This window comes from Chelonia mydas, chromosome 2, assembly GCF_015237465.2.
Source record: "Chelonia mydas isolate rCheMyd1 chromosome 2, rCheMyd1.pri.v2, whole genome shotgun sequence".
Classification (NCBI taxonomy): Eukaryota; Metazoa; Chordata; order Testudines; family Cheloniidae; genus Chelonia; species Chelonia mydas.
In genome coordinates, this window is record NC_057850.1 from 209,690,871 (window position 1) to 209,714,071 (window position 23,201).

Consider the following 23,201-nt stretch of genomic DNA (forward strand, 5'->3'; position numbering starts at 1 on the left):
TCAGCTGATAGGCTTTATGTTTCACCCACAACCAGGGGGGCTAGAAAATTACTTCTTTTGTTTGACACTTTTAGAGTTCTTCCAGCCGAATCTCAAGAGAGTATTGCACCCCTGCTTCTGGTCACATAAGGCTACTATATTTGCTGTGTAAAACTGTCACTACAGTAGCTCTGTTGACTTCAGTGGAGTTTCTCCAATTTACAACCTCAGAGATCCTAGTTCGTACCGTTGCCCTTCGTGAAAGTAGCGAAAGCAGAAGGAGAATGAAACTAATAATATCAGCGTTTCTCTCTGCTGCTCCTCCCAGGGCTAGTGCTGGGAAGAGAACGCACCGTGTGACAGGTGTAATACAGCCAACAGATTAAATCATCTACTGCAGATAGAACTGCTAGAGATGAAAAAATAGGGTCTCTCTCCCTGTTCTCTGATCACCCCAGCAGCAGCTGAGAATCAGATCCAATCATAGAACTAAGTGAATAACTCACAGTGATCAGTGTAGTTAATTCAGGCCATGTCTACCCTACAGGGTCTATAGCAGCATAGCTCTGGCACCGTAGCTATGCCAACGCCACCCCATAGTGTAGACGCTACCTACAATGACAGAAGGGGTTTTCCTGTCAGAGTAGGAACACCACCTCCCCAAGCGACAGTCGCTAGGTTGATGGAAGCATTCTACATGGTCTACACTGGAAGCTAGGTAGCGTTGTTACAACACTCAGAGTGTGGACTCTTCATACCCCTGAGCGACACAGTTTTGTTGATATAATGTTACGTGTACATCAGGCCTTAGCCAACTTTTCCTAAGTCAATGTTCAATACTTTTTTTACTCTGTAGATTGATCAACACAGCACAAATTTAGAATATTCATGCTTAGTTGTGATTGGTCAGCTGAGTCACATGTTCTTGTTCTTCAAGTAGAAATACAAGTTCTGCCAGCTTGAAGAGTAAAATTTGCCTCCACACAAACATTAATGCTAGTAAACTCGATCATTAAGATTTTCAAAGTCTCCTAAGGGATTTAGGAGCGCAAATGTCACTGAAAAGTTTAGGAGCGCAAATGTCACTGGAAAGTTTTTCAGGTAGGGGAGAAGTTTCCCTGACAGACAACTGAAGCTTAGACTGCAGAGGTTTCTGCAAACTGCAAAAAAAACTACACTTGTGCATTAAGCCAAACGCAGGGCATGGCTTTCACCAAGAGGCAAAAAACTAATTCCTACAACCCAGGCAGCAATTCTGTTGTAAATTCTTCATCTGTATTTGCATTGCAAACATGTACTTATATGGCAGCAGCCTGGCATCTTATCAGCAAGAAAAACTGCGTACCAGAATAGGATCTATTTGTGAGTGTTCACAAGCAACAGGAAGAGCCATGTGCCTGCATCCAAGGGAGAAAACCGCCTCAGGAGTTCCAGTCTGGTACGGGATCGTGAGAATCTCACTTTTTCCCACCTACTCATTTTATAATTTATCTTTTAGGGAAATGGGTGGCACCCTCCTCTGCCCCGGCCCATGCCACTTCTCTGACACCAAAGTGAACAAATACAATGACGTTTCCGATCTACCCAACAGCATTAGGGAAGTCTTATGAGCAAAAGCAAAGAGGCACTCTTTTATGGGGAGCAAGGGTAAGCCACAAAAGATCAAACAAAAAGGGAACAACAGGGGACAGATGCTTAAAGAAGGAAAGAGGAGAGATGGCCTAGTGCAGCATTTCTCAAATGCGGCCACCTGGCCGCATGTGGCCACCAGGGGCTTTTCTTGTGGCCACAGCCTCCTGGGCAGTGATTGCAGGTGAGGGTGGGGGCAAAGCAGTGGTTCCTTCCCTTGGGCTGCAAGGAGGGGTTGGGCCCTGCCCCCATTTGGAGCCACAAGCGCCAGAGGAGCAGACAGCTGGTGTGAGTTCCCCACCTTCCCAGGAGAGGTGGGGCTCAGGCTTCTGGCTTCAGGCCTGGGGTGGCGGGTGCCAGGTGGCCGGCTCTGACCATGGGGCTTTCAGCTCTGGGTTTTTGCTGTGCAGTGGCAAAACCCCGGTCTCCGGGTTCACCACCCCCCTCAACACCCCTGGCCCACACTGCTGCCTCAGCCCCTCACTTATCCACCCCATCACCCTTGGCCCCCGCTGTCTCCCTATCCACCTCCCCGTCGGGGCTTAATTTGTCCCCCGGCTTGCCAGGGCTGAGTAAGTCTGCTGTGAAAAATGGTATGTATATGTTTGTAAATATCACTCATCACTGCTTCAGAGCTAGATAACAAATATACAAATATCACTTTTCACAGGAGCAGACTTACTAGCTAGCAAGTCTAAAAAAAACAAAAACAAAAAAACACCACCACCACCAAAAGATAAGAACATGCAAAACACCTTATTTGTGCTTCTATTCTGCTTAGGTCCAGTCAAGAATAGAGATAACTGTACATTAATTATTAATGATTGTTATCATTGAGTGTACAAATAAAAACCCTACATAAATAACTATGATTTGGACATGTTTATGTGCATATTTATTTGTTTTTCCTAAATTAATTATTTTAGAGAAAACTGTCATAGTGGCAACCAGCAAGATTTGGTGGCCGCACTCTGGGGCCACTGAAACATTTGTGGTGAGAACTCCGGGCCTAGTAGCTATATGACAGCACATTTCCCTAAAGCTTGCAATGACTGGGCGTGCGATGGAGGCATGCAGGCGCAGCTCCATATTTCTTTATTGAGCCAACACTCCCACCCCTGCCGCCTGAAGTACTGCCCGCAGAACTTCCCTGGTACTGCTGATCACAGGAGAAGAGTTGTCACAATGGTGAGCAATCAGAGCAATAAACACTGTTCACTTAACTCACCAATAGTCTCCCACCTTAATATTTACCTTCGTAAGAAAGGAAAAGCTGAAACTTTCCCTCCATTGTTGCTGGGCAAGTAATGAAAATCATTATTCACTAATATTTTCCAAGACAGGGAAATCAAATTACAACCGTGGCATTTTCCCTGTCCTTTTAATCACCTGTCTAGGTCTCTATAGGTTCCAGGAAGTTTACACGAGTTAATAGAACCACAGCTGAATGAGGGCTTTGTGATGAGATCCGTGACCCAGCCTGTAACATCTTCCTCCCACACAACCCCATGGACTTCTTCAAAGATACCGAACACCAGAGTTACGGACTTACCAGTCAACCAGACACCCTGTGAAACCGGAAGTCCTCAATCAGGCAGCAGCGCAGACAAAAAAAAAAAAAGAAGCAAATACTGTATAGTCTAGTAGCTGGGATATCACAGAATTATGCATTCCTGAGCATCACAGTGGAGCAGAGGTGACACTTCATCAGGGCCCTCAACGCCTTAATGATGAATGGGTGTAACTTTTCCTTTATAATATCTACTATGTATTAGGTCCTGAACTAGTTGAAAATGGACATGTGTGTGTGCGCGCGCGTGCGTGCGTGTGTAGGGTGGTGGTGGGGGATTGCTTAAGGGATGGGAACCCTATTAAAAAACAAAAAAAACCAAATTTACTCAATTTCAACCAGCTCTAGAGAAGATTTTTAAAAGTGGGGGAGGGGCAGATTTGTAATTTTTCCTTCTGAAATGCCACGCCCCCTTCCCTCCCCCTGTTTTCTGAATCTTCAACAGCTGAAAAGTGTTGACCAACATTGTGATCTGGTTACAGTTCACATACTAACCTCCTAACACACTCGGAATTTATTAATGTTTCTAAATCAATTTTTCCCATTCAGACTCTCCCCCGCCCCCTCCAAAATGGGAAAGGAGCAAAACGCTGAACATAAAATAATTCTTCAGCAAAATGGAATAGGCACATTTAATTTCTGATTTGGCGTGTGTTCTGCCCCATGTTATCTGCATGAAGCAATACTAATGGAGTGTGCATGAAGACTGTGTTTCTGGTGCACCACTGTTTTGTCATGCTGATTGTAAGCAATAATTGTTTAAGCAATAGAGCAGAACAGGTTCTGTGCCTTTTGCCCCTGAGGCAAATTAGACTTCAAAGTCAATTATTTTAGGGGCATGTTTTCAAAGTAGAGGAGATGTGGCCTCCCTTTCTGAAGGTGCATTGCATGTCCAAAATATCCACATGCAATTTTGCAATTTGAAAACGAATTGAAAGTGCACATCAGGACACTTGCACCTCTCATCACCTGATCTGCACCTAATTAGAGGGGGAAGTACAGTAGAGCCTCAGCGTTACAGACACCGCGGGCATGGAGATTGTCTGTAACTCTGAAATAGTCTGTAACGCTGAACAAGACACTACGGACTTCTGCTATGGGGGAATTGGGGCTGCCGCTGTAGGGTTGAGAGGGGTCAGGACTCCAGGTGGGGAGGGGGAGTCGCCAGGGTTCCCGGCAGGGGGCTCAGGGCTTCTCCCCCTGGGAGCGCCAGGGCTCATGGCTTAAGACCTGGAGGGAGTGCTGGGGATCGGGGCTTTAGCCCTGCTGCTCTGTTCCAGCTTCAGCCCCACAAGGTGTGCCAGGGATTGGGGCTTCAGACCCGCAGTTCTGCTCCCAGTTTCTGCCAGGGGTGGGGGAGGGTGTGCGCCGGGACTCTAACTATGGGAGGAGTGCTGGAGCTGAAACCGGCACTCCCCCTCATAGCTAAAGCCCTGATCCCTGGCACCCCCTGCGAGGCTGAAACTGGGAGCAGAGTCCTGGGGCTGAAGCGCCAATCCATGGTGTGTCCCCCACCAAGCTGAAGCTGGGAACGGAGCCGTAGGTTTGAAGCCCTGAGCCTCAGTGCTCCCCCGGTCTAAAGCCCTGAGCCCTGGTGCTCCTGCAGGGAAGAAGCCCCAAGCCCCTGCCTCAACCCAGAGCCCTGACCCCCCAGACACACCCTGCGGCTTTACAGCCCCAACCCCCCCAGGACTCTGCTGGAGCATGGAGCCAGCGTATAATGGCAAGCACTTTCGGTGATTAAATGAGACTGAGGCTACATCAAACCGCTGAGCAACTAACCCCAAGTGTAGAGAGTGCGAGATCAAGTTCTTCCATCAATCAAACCCCTCGGGGAGGTGGATTACCTACACTAGTTAGAGAACACCTCCCATTGGCTGCTGCAGTTGTGCTGCTGTCACGTTTCACGTGTAGACAAGCCCTGAAGCCTGGCCTACACTTAAAATTTAGGTCGACACGGGGACATTGCTCAGTGGTATGTAAAATCCAAACCCCAGAGTCACATAGCTATGTCGACCTAACTCCCGGTGTAGATGCAGCTAGGCCAACAAAAGAATGCTTTCCTTAACCAAGCTACTGTCATTCAGAGAGGTGATGTTACTACACCGACAGAACAACCTCTTCCTTTGGTACAGGCTGTGTCTACACTATGGGTCATGCTAGAATAGCTACAGTGCTGTAGATATGCCAGTACAGTCCCCCTAGTGTAGACATGACCTGACTCAGCTGATAATCTTTTTACATATGACTGTATTCAAAGTCTGTGTTATTATTTTAAATATCTCTGTGTATGAAAAATAACTTTGCCATATAGAATAAAAGGGGACTTACTCAAGTCCCCATGGACTAGCTCCATAGTACAAAGGTGTTCCTAATAGCTGTGATGTTCCAAAGCAATGCACGAGGACTTTTGTCCTCCCTCCCAAGTCCTTCAATTTGTTTGTTACACTCCCTTCACCAGTTCTCTCACAAGCTTTTCAAGGCACTCCCACCACTCATCTCTCCCCTCCATAAACTTCCCCACAACTCTATCTAGCACTGATCCTGCACTATTGAGGGAGCTTTTCCATTGACTTCAAAGACCATAGGACCAAACCCTATATGAGTATTGTTTATTTAGGAGAGGAAAGGAATAACTTTGCTAGGGAAACTGCTGGATGAATTTATGCTTGTAGAATGTAATTACTCCACTGGGATTTGTTCAAGACACAAGGGCTAACATTCTTACTTTTCCAAAAAGGGGGCCATGAAAGACAGCACATAAAGGGAGTAAATCATCTCATAGCACTAGGCTGGGGCACTAGCTCAGTCCTGACTGAGAGGGAAGAGCACCTAGCAGTGTTGTGTATACAGCACTCTTACAACAGAGCAATGAAGTTGATGGGTGTCCGGTGAGGATCTCGTCTATGTAAAGACTGGGTCCAGTCCTGCTTAGATAATGAGATCTGATGACATATCCTGAGGTGAAGTATTATGGCAGCAGGACACGTCCAGAAGTCTGGATAACAGTGTATTTGAACAGTGTATACCTTTGTAAGTTGTCTTGGCTCACTTCCTTCCTCTACAACAATTAGCTGAGATCTTCCATTCCTCTCATTGTCCCGAATGCCAACAGCAACTTGAGTAGCCTTCAGACGCTCAAATTTATTGCATGTTGAGCCACACCACTGGTAAATTTCCTAGAATAAATGAGAACAGATACTTCAGTCATCAGAATCAACAAAGGGCAGAATTATGAAATACTTTAGAGCTGTTACTAAAACACAAAGGGCCAGACTGTCAGGTTGTGTAAATCAGCACACCACCATTGAATTTAATAGAGTTACCTCAAATTACACCAGTTGAGGATCTGGATCAAAGACTGTTTTTGTGTCATATAGACTGGTGCTATAACTGAAGTATTCATGTAGCCTCACTCACCATAGTGTCTATGCACTAGGGCTTTGGTTTGGTCCAGAAGTGCAAAAATCTGGCTGTTTATCTGAAGCTTATCTAAACAAGCTGAATCCCTTGGAATTTCTTCATGAGAAATTTCTTCCCCAATCTCAGAAATGAAATTTCTGGTACTTCTTCCAATGAGGAACACTCTGAGTTCAGCCCCTCTTATGGAACTGTCAAGGCTAATTTCCTACTCTGGCACTTTGAGTGCAGAAGGTAGGGGCCCGCAAGGATTCTAAAAATTAATACAGGCCACTCCAGGCTTGTATTAAACTCCCAATGTTACAGCTACTTTCTCTGATCTTGGATTGGTAGATGCTGCCACCACCCAAGTAGGACTCCTTTTAGACCCCAGGAGGGCACACTTGGGAATTCCTTCCTGTGGGGTACCCTCAAGCCCTTTCACCCCCTCTCCAGGCACGAGCTGACAAAGAAAAAAAAGGGAAATCAGCTGTTGTCACCAGCTAATTAAGCAACATGTGCACAAAACTCTTAAGACACACAAATCCAATTCTGTTCTTAAAAAAGGTAAATTTTATTAATAAAAAAAAGAAAATAAATACATCTGGGAACTCAGGCTATTGCTAGATTTTAAAAAAGCAACTACAAGGATTAAGCACTAAGAATAGCTTTCTTGAGGTCCAGCTTAAAGGATACAAGCAAAACAAAAGCACCTGGGGTTAGCACAGAGGAATCCACAAGCCATAACGAAATAAAAGGAATAAACCTAATTGCATCTTCCTAGACATTTCCTGATCAACTTACATATCTGGGGTTTTAAATTAGTAGTTTCTAGGTATAATACTGATGATTTTTTCATACCTGGCCCAAGCTTCTTACAGCATAGCTGCGGCCCTGTCTGCCTCTCCCGGGGAGAACAACAGACAGACAGACAAAAGGGGAGTCTTTTTTCAATTTTAAAAAGTTCTAGCCTTTCCATTGGCTCTTCTGGCCAGGTGCCCACTACTTCCTTTTACCTATGCATCACAGTGAGACTTTTTAACCTTTTACAGGTAGAGCAATTAGAGAACAGCTATTAAGAAGGATTTTATAGCTACTGGTTGGCTGGGTGTCCATAAAAGGGAGCCCCCCCACCCTTTCATTTATCACGGGGACTTTGACAGTTGCAGTTCTGATTCCAGCCAGAAACCAGAGCCAAAGAAACCTCACCCAAACATTTCAGAATTTTGAGTCTGGTTCTCAAAAATGGACAAAAGTCCTTCAATTTGGTCTGCTAATTCCTGTTTTGAGGACCTTTCATTTTAGATTGCTATTCTCGTGTAGGCCCACTGCTGCTTTGACACATCACTAAAGTCTGGGTCACTCAAAGGCACTTCCAAAAGAGCAAATGCCTATTGGCCTTCAATAAAGCTCTTCTGTATTGGAGAGTTTGCTCACCAGTGTTCTGATCCAAAACCACATGAAGTCAATGCAAAGCCTCTCACTGAGTCTAGGTCAGGCCCTAGGTAGGCCCTTCCAGGATCTAGTTATCACTATGGGGATTCTTCAATTGTCACAATGATTAACGTTTGTTTAGAGCATCTGAAATGTGTCAGAAGTCAGATAACCTATCCTAGAAGCAGACTATGTGTAATAGAATTTCAGGGTTGGAAGGGACCTCAGGAGGTCATCTAGTCCAACCCCCTGCTCAAAGCAGGACCAATCCCAACTAAATCATCCCAGCCACGGCTTTGTCAAGCCTGACCTTAAAAACTTCTAAGGAAGCAGATTCCACCACCTCCCTAGGTAACGCATTCCAGTGTTTCACCACCCTCCTAGTGAAAAACTTTTTCCTAATAGACAACCTAAACCTCCCCCACTGCAACTTGAGACCATTACTCCTTGTTCTGTCATCTGCTACCACTGAGAACAGTCTAGATCCATCCTCTTTGGAACCCCCTTTCAGGTAGTTGAAAACAGCTATCAAATCCCTCCTCATTCTTCTCTTCCGCAGACTAAACAAGCCCAGTTCCCTCAGCCTCTCCTCATAAGTCATGTGTTCAAAAATAGTCCCCTAATCATTTTTGTTGCCCTCCGCTGGACACTTTCCAATTTTTCCACATCCTTCTTGTAGTGTGGGGCCCAAATCTGGACACACTACTCCAGATGAGGCCTCACCAATGTCGAATAGAGGGGAAAGATCACGTCCCTCGATCTGCTGGCAATGCCCCTACTTATACAGCCCAAAATGCCATTGGCCTTCTTGCCAGCAATGGCACACTGTTGACTCATATCCAGCTTCTCGTCCACTGTCACCCCGAGGTCCTTTTCTGCAGAACTGCTGCCTAGCCATTCGGTCCCTAGTCTGTAGCAGTGCATGGGATTCTTCTGTCCTAAGTGCAGGACTCTGAACTTGTCCTTGTTGAACCTCATCAAGGATTTCTTTTGGCCCAATCCTCTAATTTGTCTAGGTCCCTCTGTATCCTATCCCTACCCTGCAGCGAATCTACCTCTCCTCCCAGTTTAGTGTCATCTGCAAACTTGCTGAGGGTGCAATCCACACCATCCTCCAGATCATTAATGAAGAAATTGAACAAAACCGGCCCGAGGACTGACCCCTGGGGCACTCCACTTGATACCAGCTGCCAACTAGACATGGAGCCATTGATTACCACCCGTTGACCCCGACAATCTAGCCAGCTTTCTATCCACCTTATAGTCCATTCATCCAGCCCATACTTCTTTAACTTGCTGGCAAGAATACTGTCGGAGACCGTGTCAAAAGCTTTGCTAAAGTCAAGGAACAACACGTCCACTGCTTTCCCCTCATCCACAGAGCCAGTTATCTCGCCATAGAAGGCAATTAGTAGCAGCGAACAGCAGAGAGGCTAACAGAGGGAGTTTGCCTGGGATCTGTCTGAAGAGGAGTAAAGAAAACAGATTTAGGTCTTTGAAGTACTTGCTGAAAACATAGGCAGAATAGAAAAAGTGAAGAAATTCTGGAGGTTGAACTGGAAGGAGCTAATCAAAAGGGCATGAGTCAGTTAGTATTTCTAGTTATTTTTTTCATTTCTTTTTAGACAGTGTTAATTTGAGAGAAAAAAAAATGTTTTCAATAATTCTGCAGGGTCTCCAATACAATAGCAATGACAAAAGCTACACAATATACACATCACATTTTTAATAACAAGGATCATCACTAAATAATTAATATTTTCATCTTTCAAAAAGGAGGTTAAACAATTGGCTGAGCAGGCTGGTGTCTCTGGATATGGTACAAATAGTAAGAGATGCACTGTCTGTCAGCACTTTCACAGGTAAATAACTGGTTTGTAAAGTTTAGGTCAATATAATAAAAATAATGTGGCCCAATTTTTTTATCACAATTTTAAACTCTTCCTTGCAGACTACCTCTGTAACTCCCACACAAGAGTTGTAGTCACGGAAGTATCAGTTTCAGATAAGTGGGTTATGAAATATTGCTTATTCATGCAAGTCAAAGCAAGTACCTTCTTGTAAATGCTAACTTGCTGTGTATAGAACAGACAGTAGATACCCTACTCAAAGCTTATTTCAAATGTCTGGCTTTGACTGATTAAAGGAAACTAAAACACATGTGACTCACAGTCTAGACCCTAGGCCCTTCCCCACCAAGTGGTTACCCATGTTTGGAATCAGCTGCCACCAACCAGCTGTTTTAGGCTTTCATTAAGAGTAAAGGTAAACTACAACCAGAAGCTCAAATCTGGACCTCTTCAAATTTCAGGGGGCTCATTTCTGAATCTCTATATCTTTGAACCTGCCTTTATAATTTTGATCCTAGGTCTGAGTCAAAAGCAGATGGGCCTGTTTTCCCATTCTGGTTTGGATGTGTACTTTGTGAGCTATCCACAATCTGGGACCAAAATCTTGCTTCAAATTTGGCTAAATCTAATCTGATTTAAAAAGTGCCTTCTTGACCCATCTTTAAAACAAGATTTTGTTATGAAGTATTCTAAATCTGTATCAAGAGAAGTCAGATAAAGTTATTGTTTAGAACTGTGCTACACTGAGTATAGATAGGCTTGGAAGGATTATATTTTTATTGGTAAATTTCAGTAAACATCAATTTCACTGTACACAAAAAACAGATGAAAAATGATAAAGATAGGAGGCAAAGAAAGAAAAATGCTGGTTGAGATCTTATTCAAGTTTGATTTAAGGATATTTACTTCTTATATTTTGACATGTGATGTTTACAATTTGTGTTTTAGCAGTTACAAAGCTTTAACTTTTTGAAATCAATGTCTACTGTTATTAAATAATTGACTGACCCATTCTGTTGCCTGCCTCCCATATTTTCTTGCAACTGGGCACATTTTAAAAAAATGATAAAAAGGAAAAAATGCCTTAAAAAAACCAACATTTATATCATCCATCAAATTTATTCAAAAAAATTGAATTCTGCCAAACCTAAGTATAGAGTAAAAACCATTGCAAATCCAGTCTCATTTACCATATTTTTTATTCAAAAACAATCATGTATTACCACAAAACTAAGGGTGAGGTTAGGAAATCAAGGATGTCTTAGAAAGACCATGTAGCATCCACATAATTAACCCCACTCAACAAATGTAGGCAAACATTTACCAAAGCCAAAAATATTAGAAAGATGTATTAAAAACATAAATACTGAACAAATAAGGTGTACCTAATGAACGACAGAGAAAAGACACTGGAACTTAGTAAAGCATAAGGTAATAAAAACATAGAAAAATAAAAACTGAGAACAAATATTTTTCCTTTGTAATCATACTGTATAAAATTAACGCTCATTGTAAACAAATATGACAACCCGTATGAAGATAGCGGGAGATCTCAAATGGAGTGGTTAGTGTTGTTTTATTGCTCTTTCGCTAAATGGAGGAGAGAGAGAGGGGAGCCATAAACAAGATGTCTCTTCTCAGAAATCCTTCACAAACCTATAAATCCATTCACCTTTTTATTTTCTTCCGAAAATCTTATTTATTTTAGATCTTGTCTACACAGAGGAAATTGACCGGCATAGCTATTCCAATTTAACTGTTCCATGTGGGCACTCTGTTCCAGAATAAAATTGATTTTATTCCAGAATAATTACTTGGCTTTGTGAATGGAGTAATTACTGTGGAATAAAGCCACTTTTTTTCAGGAATAGTGTCTGCATGGAGAGCTATTCTGAAATAGCTATTGTGGAATAGTTTATTTTGCAACAGCTATGCCAGTCAATTTGATCAGTTTGTAAATAGGGCCTTAGTGCTGGACAGATCTCAAAAGACTTAGAATTTGGTTCTGAGAAGCACCCAGAAGTTTACTTCTTTATCCAAATTTCTTAGATCTGCAGAACCCAACTGGAAATCTTGTAAGAAGTCTCACCTGCAAGATTTTTGGTACTACTATGAATTAGGAGGCAAACCCTGCAAAAAAAAAAAATAGTCTAATTATTTCAATACTTCTGGTTTTCTCACAAGAAGCAGAACAATAGAGGTCAAGATAATAAAAAGAGAGAAGTAACCAAGCTTTTGAAACTTCAGTAAAGGTTTATTTTAAGTGAAAGATAAAGGAACTATAATTTTATCCAAACTGTTTTCCCCCGATCTGTTTCTCATGTATGCTCACATTTGAATTTTTTTTCAATGGCTTCCTCAATTCTCAAAGACTTTCTGTGTGCATATATACCTTTTGTTCATATTATATTTATGCAGAAGTGAAACATTCAAACATATGTTTCAGGCTTACTTTTCATTCTCATCTTGGCTTTTCTCTTTGTTGCTCCCAATTTAGCTGATTTCAAACATCAGTGACACATGCTGGGACCACTGAAGATGTATCAGCAATAACTAAGAGTTTTTTATTTCTCGCAAAATATAGAAGCAATAAGGAGGAGAAACAAAATATGTTTCTACAAAATTAACTGGAGAGATTAAGGAAGTCTTGCCTTATGTGTGCTTTGCAAGTTGAAAGAATCTCTCTCTCCAGCACTTTCATTAAGGTTAAAGTTCATCAGGTTTCTACTACACCATACCTGAGCATTATTCTTTGCACCTTGACTCTCTCTTCTTTAAATAAATATTACCTAGCTGTGTAAAGTTCAGTCTTGGAGGATGACTGCAGCTCTATAAATATATACTACAATATTAACAATACTCACACTGGGCTGTCATTTGCATTTAAAAAAATAAGGCCAAGATGATCAAAAGTGAATAATGATTTAGGGTGCCATCTTAATGCATCTTAAGAGAGTCTGGTTTTCAGCACTTTCTGAAAACCAAGCCCCTTTAAGGCTGAAGTTAGAGACCCAAAAATCAAGGTACCTTAAATCACTTTTGAAAAAAATCTTGATCCCAGTTTCCTCCAGTGGGATTAACATGGCTGACTGTATTTTGGGTTTTATTTGCATTGGAATTAAACCTGACATGTACGTGGTGAGCCCAGGGAAGGTATTTTTTTCCTAAAAGCAAGACACAATGATCTGATCACTCCATATGTTAAATCTGTGGGATGGGCCTCTGTGGGAGGAAATCTCCACAAAGAGATCTCCCCTAGATCCTCTCATATCATCCCATTAGGACAGGCATGATATTTGCAAACCTCCACTCAGCCCAGCCCAAACCATGGCAGATCCTGGATAATCACGAGGGTTATGTGTACACTGTAATTAAACATTCACAGCTGGCCTCTGTCAGCTGACTCTGGCTCACAGGGCTCGGGCTGTATGGTAGTAAAACTGCACACACACAGACTCACTCTCCTGCTGGTAATAGCTTATCCAAAGTGACCACTCTCCCTACAATGTGCATGATAATCAAGGTGGGCCATTTCCAGCACAAATCCAGGTTTTCTCACCCCCCACCCCCATACGCACACAAACTCACTCTCCTGCTGGTAATAGCTCATCCAAAGTAACCACTCTCCCTATAATGTGCATGATAATCAAGGTGGGCCATTTCCAGCACAAATCCAGGTTTTCTCACCACCACCTCCCGCCCCAACACACACAGAAACTCACTCTCCTGCTGAATAACAGAACGCCACTAGCCGTCACCTTCAGCCCCCAACTAAAACCCCTCCAATGCATTATTAAGGATCTACAACCTATCCTGAAGGATGACCCAACACTCTCTCAAATCTTGGGAGACAGGCCAGTCCTTGCCTACAGACAGCCCCCCAACCTGAAGCAAATACTCACCAACAACCACATACCACACAACAGAACCACTAACCCAGGAACCTATCCTTGCAACAAAGCCCGTTGCCAACTGTGCCCACATATCTATTCAGGGGACACCATCACAGGGCCTAATAACATCAGCCATACTATCAGAGGCTCGTTCACCTGCACATCCACCAATGTGATATATGCCATCATGTGCCAGCAATGCCCCTCTGCCATGTACATTGGTCAAACTGGACAGTCTCTACGTAAAAGAATAAATGGACACAAATCAGATGTCAAGAATTATAACATTCATAAACCAGTCGGAGAACACTTCAATCTCTCTGGTCACGCAATCACAGACATGAAGGTCGCTATCTTACAACAAAAAAACTTCAAATCCAGAGTCCAGCGAGAAACTGCTGAATTGGAATTCATTTGCAAATTGGATACTATTAATTTAGGCTTAAATAGAGACTGGGAGTGGCTAAGTCATTATGCAAGGTAGCCTATTTCCCCTTGTTTTTTCCTACCCCCCCCCCGCCCCCAGACGTCCTGGTTAAACTTGGATTTATGCTGGAAATGGCCCACCTTCATTGTCATGCACATTGTGGGGAGAGTGGTCAGTTTGGATGAGCTATTACCAGCAGGAGAATGAGTTTGTGTGTGTATGGGGGTGGGGGGGGGTGAGAAAACCTGGATTTGTGCTGGAAATGGCCCACCTTGATTATCATGCACATTGTAGGGAGAGTGGTCACTTTGGATAAGCTATTACCAGCAGGAGAGTGAGTTTGTGTGTGTGTGTGTTTTTTGGAAAAAAAAGGGGGGGGGGGTGAGAAAACCTGTATTTGTGCTGGAAATGTCCCACCTTGATTTTCATGCACGTTGTAAGGAGAGTGGTCACTTTGGATAGGCTATTACCAGCAGGAGAGTGAGTTTGTGTGTGTGGTTTTTGGAGGGGGGTGAGGGGGTGAGAGAACCTGGATTTGTGCAGGAAATGGCCCACCTTGATTATCATACACATTGTGAAGAGAGTGGTGACTTTGGATGGGCTATTACCAGCAGGAGAGTGAGTTTGGGCGGGGTGGGGGGGGGGGCGGAGGGTGAGAAAACCTGCATTTGTGCTGGAAATGGCCCAACTTGATGATCACTTTAGATAAGCTATTACCAGCAGGAGAGTGGGGTGGGAGGAGGTATTGTTTCATGGTCTCTGTGTGTATATAATGTCTTCTACAGCTTCCACAGTATGCATCCGATGAAGTGAGCTGTAGCTCACGAAAGCTCATGCTCAAATAAATTGGTTAGTCTCTAAGGTGCCACAAGTACTCCTTTTCTTTTTGCTAAATAACTGAAGTCTTGAAGCACAAAACCAAGCAAATGTTATCCAGGATATTATACACTTGTGCTTTTAGTCTAATTAGTGTGTACAGAAAATTAAAATATAAATATGAATATAATTTTTAATACTATTCCATATGAAGAGCAACTTATGTGATCCTTTTCAATTTCCATTATTAAAGATCACTATAAGGACACAGTCCACATGATGGACTAGCAGCCTCCAACTTAATTTAAATTGATTTAGTTTAAAAAAAATGGCAAGAAAGCAAACAAAAACATATAAGTGGGTTTTGCAACAGTCCAGTTTTACAAAAAACAATGTGATTCAATTTGAAGTTTGTGAAAGAAAACAATATGACCATAAAAAAGAGTTAGCCCTAGATTGTCGAGCTTGTCAGTCAATTTTCACATTTTAGAATGTTCTTTGTCAAGTGAGAGGCCCAGGAAGAGGTGAGGGAGTTCACACAGGAAATGAATACATTAGGGACCAAGCTAGTGCAGTAGATCCTCAGGGTTCCTGGGTCTTATTCTTAGCCTTTCAGTGGTTAGCTATGCAACCTTAAGCAAGTTAGAGGACTAAACTGAAATAGAGTGACTGTCAAATGGATGATACATACTGTGCCAATCACACAGGAGTGTTGTGAAAAGTAATGTGTGTGTTTTACATTCAAAGTATTTTTTACTATCTCCATCTAAGCAGCAGAATTAGAATATACATTAAAATTTTATGCAATATAAATATTGTTTCAGGTACAGGATATATAATTTCACAGAATTTACTTAAGCCACTATTTTTAGTCTTACTTTACTAGAGTTATTCTGAATTGGAAGGCTGACAAATTAAATATCTATTAGAGTGAAAATAGCCTTCAAATGCTCACTCTTCTCAAAACAGCAACTTAATTCATGAGTAATTCCTATGCTATACCCTGTTTATTTTTCAGAAGTCCCTTTCTGAAATTATATAAACAGCCAGCTTGAGAGGAATCAAAGTGACTATGTATGTTACAGAGCTATATTATGTTACTGGTATGTACGGTGCTTTATATCCTTCTCTATTTTCTTTCAGTGTCACTGTAGGACAAATTATCTCCTTCCTCACATTTGTAAGCAGCTATTCACATGAGCAATTTCATTGAATTCAAGTCTATGGGACTACTTGTGTGCGTAACTGGTCACCAATGCGTTTATGGAGATCATATGCTAAAAAATCATGACTGACTTTAAAATCACAATTTGAAAAAAAATAATTGTTGAATTTTTTGTTATTTGCCTTCTGGTTTTCAAGCCTCTAAGGTGAAGTTGGGTTACAGTTTCCATCTTTTCTCCATAACCATGTGCTGTTGCCTGCACTGTATGTACTGACTGATGGGTGTCTGGACACAAATGCTTGCCAACAGACCTTTTCCCCCTTGGAGCTGCAGTGTATAAACTGGCATAGTAACAGGTCCACATTTCTAGTGCTCTCTCTGTCCTGCTGCTTGTGTGTGAAGAAAGCATCTAGCTCCTCAGGATAAAACAGTTATTTACCTGTGTTGTACCTGTTGTTCTTTCAGATGTGATGCTCACAGAGGTGATGCATGGGAGGGGAGGGGGTAACGCGTGGTCACATGCTCTCGCTGCTGCCCTCACACTGCCCCCCACTACCGGCAGGTACAGGATGCGCACATGTATTCCATGTACGTGTGTGTGCCCCCAGTGTCCCGAAGCCAGAGAACTTTGCCTAGCAGTACCCATAGGGGCAGTGCTCATGACCTATGGCCCTAGCCCCTCTTCTGCGTGTATAAGGGCAGCACTGCCCCCATTCCCCTCAGTTCCTCCGCACCAAACGTTAAGAGTAAGGACCTCAGTGCAGAGGGGATGGAGGGTGGGTTGCAGAATACATGTCAGCATCCCATCTCAAAGAACAAACACGTAAGTAGCCATGTTTTCTTCTTCGAGTAGATGCAGTCATGTATTCCATGTAGAAGACTCACAAGCAGTACTCGCAGGAGGGGCTCAGAGTCTATTTAAACACAGACTGCAGGACTGCCTTCCCAAAGTTTGCATCTGAGCTGGATGTAGTAGTAATGGACAATGGTTTGTAAACATGTGCAGAGGACCAAGTGGCAGCCCTGTAAAATGTCCAATATAGAAACATCATTTAGACCAGTGGTTTTCAAACTTTTTTTCTGGCGACCCAGTTGAAGAAAGTTGTTGATGCTGGTGACCCAATGGAGCTGGAAATGAGGGGTTTGGGGTGTTGGAGGGGCTCAGGGCTGGGGCAGAGAGTTGGTGTGCGGGGATGAGGGCTGCGGGGTGGGGCTGAGAATGAGGGGTTTAAGGTGTGGGAGAAGGCTCTGGGCTGGGGCCAGGGATGAGGGGTTTGGGGCTCAGGAGGGGGCTCTGGGTTTGGGGGGGGCCTCAGGGCTGGGGCAGGGGATTGGGGCGTTGGGTTGGGACCCAGGCTTACCTTGGGCAGCTCCCAGTCAGTGGCGCAGCTGGGGTGCTATGGCAGGCTTCCTGCCTGTCCTGCACCGTGGACTGGAAGCAGCCAGCAGCAGGTCTGGCTCCAAGGCGGAGGTGCGCAAGTGGCTCAGCGTGGCTCTTGCCCACAGGCACTGCCCCCCAGGCAATGGGAGTGCAGAGCTGGTGCTTGGGGCGGGGGCAGGGCACGGAGCCCCGTGGCCCCTCCACCTAGGAGCTGGACCGGCTGCTACCCACTTCCAGGGCACAACACAGTGTCAGAACAGGTAGGCACTAGCCTGCCTTAGCCGGGCAGCATCGCCAACAGGACTTTTAAAGGCCCGGTCGGTGGTGCTGACCAGAGCCACTACAACCCAGTGCCTTACATTCTGCGACCCAATACTGTGTCATGATCCACAGTTTGAAAACCACTGATTTAGACAATGTTGCCAGGGCCCTTGTAGAAAGAGTTTATGCCATTTGGGCAGATGCAATCTGAGCTATTTTGTATGCTGTCACAATACAGCCCAGAAGGTGCCGAGGACACAATGGAGGATGAAGTGCTAGAAACTCCTGGAAACACCAGAAAATACTGGAAAATTCCTGAACTACTGGAGACTCAGGGATTGAGAGGCAAAGCAGGACTGAAGCCACCTCCTATGCCACTGATGTGGAAACATTCAGTGCGGGTCCCGATGTCATCACTACTGGACTCAACAGACCCCCCAAGGCCGGAACGGGAGTCGATGATATGGGCTCTCACTGATATCAGCAGGGTACTGGTAAGTGTTTAGATGGCCCTGCTCCAACTGCATGTAGGAAGGAGTATGGTGCTGTCAGTACTCCCCATAGAAGATGAGGAAGAGCTACCCGAAACAGGGAGTGGTCCTGATTAGTCTTACGGGACTTCTTCCTCACCGCATCAGAGAGAGAATGAATCCTCTTCCTCTTGGGGGAAATAGCAGGGTCCAAATGTTGTGCAGCATCACTTGCCAGTTCCATAGGTGACTGCCAATCACATGAGGGCCTCAGTGCCAGCTTCGGAAGGCCTGCTTCGGAAGGTGCTGCTTCAGCTGTAAGACCCTCAACACTTGTGTCCTCTTTTTGAATGACTTACAGATGGAGCACTATTCTTTAATGTGCCAGTCACTGAGACACAACAAGCACCTCTTGTGGGGATCACTATTGGGAATGGCTCCCCCACACGATGGACAATGCTTGAACCCTGGTGAGGACATCACACAAGGCAGCCAACTACTCCAATACTATACTAACACTAAAGTAAACCTAAGGTTCTACTAACCAACTATTATCTGGGGGGTGGGGGGGAAATCTCTCAGAAAACTGAGGCTGAAAACATGAGGTGAAAACACCACACTAAACACCAGACTCGAGCCCTGGGCAGCGAAAAGGAACTGAGGAGGAGGTTGGGGCAGCACTGCTCTTATATAGCCAAAGGAGGGGCTAGAGCCACATGACGTAACCACCTCCCCTACGTGGATACTAGGCAAAGTTCTCTAGCTTCAGTGAGCTGCGTGTGTGTGCACACACCTACATGAAATACACAGCTGCATCAACTCAAAGAAGAATTCTCCCTTTTCAACGTATTAGTGTAGAAGGGACAATATAGTGTGGTCTACTGGGTACAATGTGCAACTAGGAATCAGTAGTCCTGGGCTCTTCTTCCGACTGCTAGGGGCATGCTAAGTGACATGAGTTCTCTGTGCCATTTGAAAGAACGATATAACAATACTTACCTGCTAAACAAAAGTGTTCTGAGGATTGATTACTTACAGTTTGCAAAGAACTCTGAGATCTTAAAATGAATAGTGCAAGCAATTATTACTGGAGAGAAATTATAAAAGCACATCCCAGTGCATCCATTTCTGGCTCTGAACTAGGTGTGGAGTTATTAATAACAGTGCAGGCAAAAACACTTGCTCCATTCAGAGGAGGTTTGGTATGAAATTCCGCCCCCACACACACACCCTTCTCCACATACAGTGCACTTTATATTCAATTGGCACCCTGTCCTGATTGAAGGCAAATGAAAATATGTGTCCTGTCCATGTACTATAAAACCTTAGCTGGCCTAAAAAGAGAAAAGCTAAGGAAGCCAAAAACAAGTGCCATAAAAATTCTAATAACTAAAATAATTTCACAGGAAGGGCATTCATGGACTGGTGTACAAAGATTTTGTTCCATAATCTGTTTCTCCAAGTACCTAGTATCTATCGAGCCTATGTTTTACTCTTGATACTGCGCTGATCCCATGCTAATCAGTGATGGATACTTTTTCTCCCCTACAAATGACAGACCACTGAGCACATTACACTCCCCATTTCAGAAGTTTCAGCAGCTGCATGACAACTCGTAGCAAAACAGATGCACTATACTGCATAGAAAAAACCCATATTGGACACTATCTTTCATGGCTTCTTTAAACTACGCCTTTGAGATTAGAATTTAAATAAAACAAGCTGTGGAGTATTTGGAGTAAAAACCTGTGTTCATGAAATGAGCAGAATTAACTACTGTGAGAAGTTGATATGGAGGAACTGAATACATTGACTAAACAGTTTTCACTAGCTACCTTTCCATGTATACTCTCCCTGTGGTAAGTACTAGTCCCACATGTCTTGTTCCTTAAATTATAGATTGTTCGGAAACCATATGCTAAGCAACTCAGAATTCACATGTTCTGATCACTTAAATAGAAAAGAGAACATTAATGTCTGGCCCTTGTCTTCGAAGTCAGATGCGGTAGTAGAAACAGGCACAAAAAAAAGCCCCAGATACAGACAGCCCCAGACTTTGGGGAAGTTTGGATCCAGATCACATACATACGAAACTGCCATTCATTCACTTAAGTACAGCAAATTTGGTTTAAATTTTGTTTTCTGTTACACCAATAAAATCCCCATTGACTTCAAAGCCCAGGTAATAAAACAAATCACATAAGATTAAGCTAGGTGTTGGGTTTTTTGGGGGAGAAGGGGGTGGGGAGCGGAGTTGGGCAATCAAGGTATGTCTATACTGCAATTAGACACCCATGGAGGGCCTGTGGGACTCAGGCTAAGGGGCTGTTTAACTGCAGTGTAAATTTTTGGGCTCCAGCTGCAGCGCGAGCTCTGGGACCCTTCCACTTCAGTGTCCTGGAGCCCAGACTCCAGCCCGAGCCCGAACATCTATATTGCAATTAAACAGCCCCTTAGCCTGACCCTCTTAGCCCAAGTCAGCTGGCATAGGCCAGCCATGGGTTTTTAATTGCTGTGTAGACTTTACTCTCAATTACATGAAGGTTACTGAGGGTAGACTATGTTGCCCTTAGTTTGGGCAACAGGGCAAGCAAAATATATAAACACAGTTTCAGTCTGTGGAGGGTCTTTTTAAAAATGAGTTTGAAGGAAATTGAAGTGCCTGGATTAGATTATACTGGTACACAGGGAAGAATAATCACAATAAGATATGTAATGGAAGATCACATAAACTGGACCAAGGGGGCATCAACACTATCAGATTTTTGATTATCAAATAAAATGACACTCAGTAACCTGTTTGCTGCCTGGTATAAAGCAGGGTTACTTTCAAAAACTTGAAAGGAAGAAAGTATAGAATATTTACATTAATTTTGTAATGTGTTCCACTCCTTCCACCCCCACCTCATCTCACTTCTCTTCACTAGGAAAACAGCTGTGTTCTCACCACATGTTGGCTAGTTTCAGTTAACTAACATGAGGTAAAATTCCAGTGAAGACAAGGTGCTCTGCAGTTTTCACATTTGTCAGCAGGTCAAGGTACACCCCAGACTCCCCCATAGTAACTTGTGTGAAAGCTACAAACTGCCTTGTCTTCACTTAGGATTTTACCTCAGGCTAACTACAATTCACTAATGTGGTCTGGACACAAGGTTTTTTCCCCTCCAAGTGAAAACATGCCCTTTTAGTTTGACTGGCTTTTCTCTATTTTCCTCCAGTGTTATTTCCATTTTCTGAGACTCCCCTTCAAGTTGTCTTTTAAAAAAAAATTGGTTTAATTCCTCAATCCTTTCTCCTCCCCACCTCCAGTATTTTCTACATTGTTAAATTTAAGCAGGTCAGAGTCCAGGGAGAAATAGCCAAATCTCAAAAACCATCACTGCAATTTCCCTCTTGTTGGTAAATCTGCAGTGAAGCCAAAGACTGAATGGCATGAAACAGAAAAAAACAAAAACTGTAGAGAACTGAAAGTGTGATAAAGAAGGTGGCCAGACAGAAGCCAGGGAGAACATCTGGGGTGAAATCCTGACCCTAAAAAATAAAATGGGAGTCTTGCTATTGACTTCAGTGGGTCAGAATTACACTTTTGAGAGGATTGGCCAGGTCTATTGATGTTACAGCCAGTTGGAATATATATGAAGGCTCTGCAGACCTCGACACATGACTCTCAGAGTGTCCGATAAAACACTTCCCCCTGTTTGGGACTTCACAGATTCTCTTCTTGTGAATGTAGGCTATGACTTATTAAAAAGTTGAGTAACTTTTTTTGTGTGTGAAAGGGTTCCTAATTTTTAACATTTTGGGTTTTGTTTTTAAGGTAATGGGAAAGGAAAGTATAGATTTAAGGGGCAATGGCAATTCAAATTGAGCCTCAAGTTTAGGTTTTCTAAAACCTTATTTTTACAGAAGTAGAGACCAATAGAAACGGTTCCATATTTTTTTAAGTTTCAATAGAATTAGTTTTAAACCAAAATTCCAGTACCTCACGAAGCATCTAACTCAAACACTGCAACCTCTGGAAATGGAAAGTGAAGATGACTAAATACAAAAGCATAAATTATGTCATTGTTTTTCCACTGTCCCAAAGGAGAAAGTGCAAAACCAAACAATCAGCACAAACAGTGAAGAATAATTTGGATTTTACTATTTTGTTATGTCATGTCCTTACACCAGCTTTCCACTAGCTCATCTACACTCTGTCTGGTGAAGGTAAGTATAAATAAATATACTGATACCGCAGAATGCTCTGATTTAGCATGGTTAGTGTGGACCGTTTTGGAAGATTTTCCCCATTGAAATTACTTATTTATTCAGCTAAGCAGTTGAATTGTCAATGCTTATTTTTGTCTAAACTGTTTAATTCTGGGTACTGAGAGAGAAAAATCCTGTCACAAAAAATAGTTAAATCACCTTTTTAAATTCCTTTGAGACCATGACACAATGAACCTTGGAATGATCAAAACTCTGCAAGTTTCAAAGCAAACTCCGTATTCATTCGGTCAGAATAATGTCTGAGGGCCCTAGAGTCCTTTCTATGCTACAGTTACAATTGTATGTCTTTTTAACCCATTTATGATACTGCCATCTGATACAGCTGGAACAAATACAGCTGTTATGAAAAACACGGAATGGAACAATGTGCAAAGTAATGCACATTGGAAAACATAATCCCAACTATCCATACAAAATGATGAGGTCTAAATTAGTTGGTACCACTCAAGAAAGATCTTGGAATCATCGTGGATAGTTCTCTGAAAACATCTGCTTAATGTGCAGCCACAGAAAAACAGAAAGCTCCTCAAAAAAACTGACAATGTTAGGAACCATTAGGAAAGAGAGAGAGATAATAAAACAGGAAATATCATAATGCTTCTATATAAATCCATGACATGCCTACACCTTGAATATGGTGTGCAGTTCTGGTCAC

The 23,201-nt window shown here is 43.1% G+C and overlaps 1 protein-coding gene across 2 annotated transcripts in view; it reads right to left on the minus strand.

Annotated features, from left to right (window-relative positions):
* The window catches only part of SCIN (scinderin), a 96,253-nt gene that overhangs the window by 49,223 nt on the left and 23,829 nt on the right, over nucleotides 1-23,201 (minus strand). For both annotated transcript variants that reach the window (XM_007053213.4, XM_043541135.1), the window contains exon 4: nucleotides 6,208-6,357. In XM_007053213.4, the coding sequence (XP_007053275.2) occupies nucleotides 6,208-6,357 (150 nt within the window). The remainder of the gene's footprint in view (nucleotides 1-6,207; nucleotides 6,358-23,201) is intronic.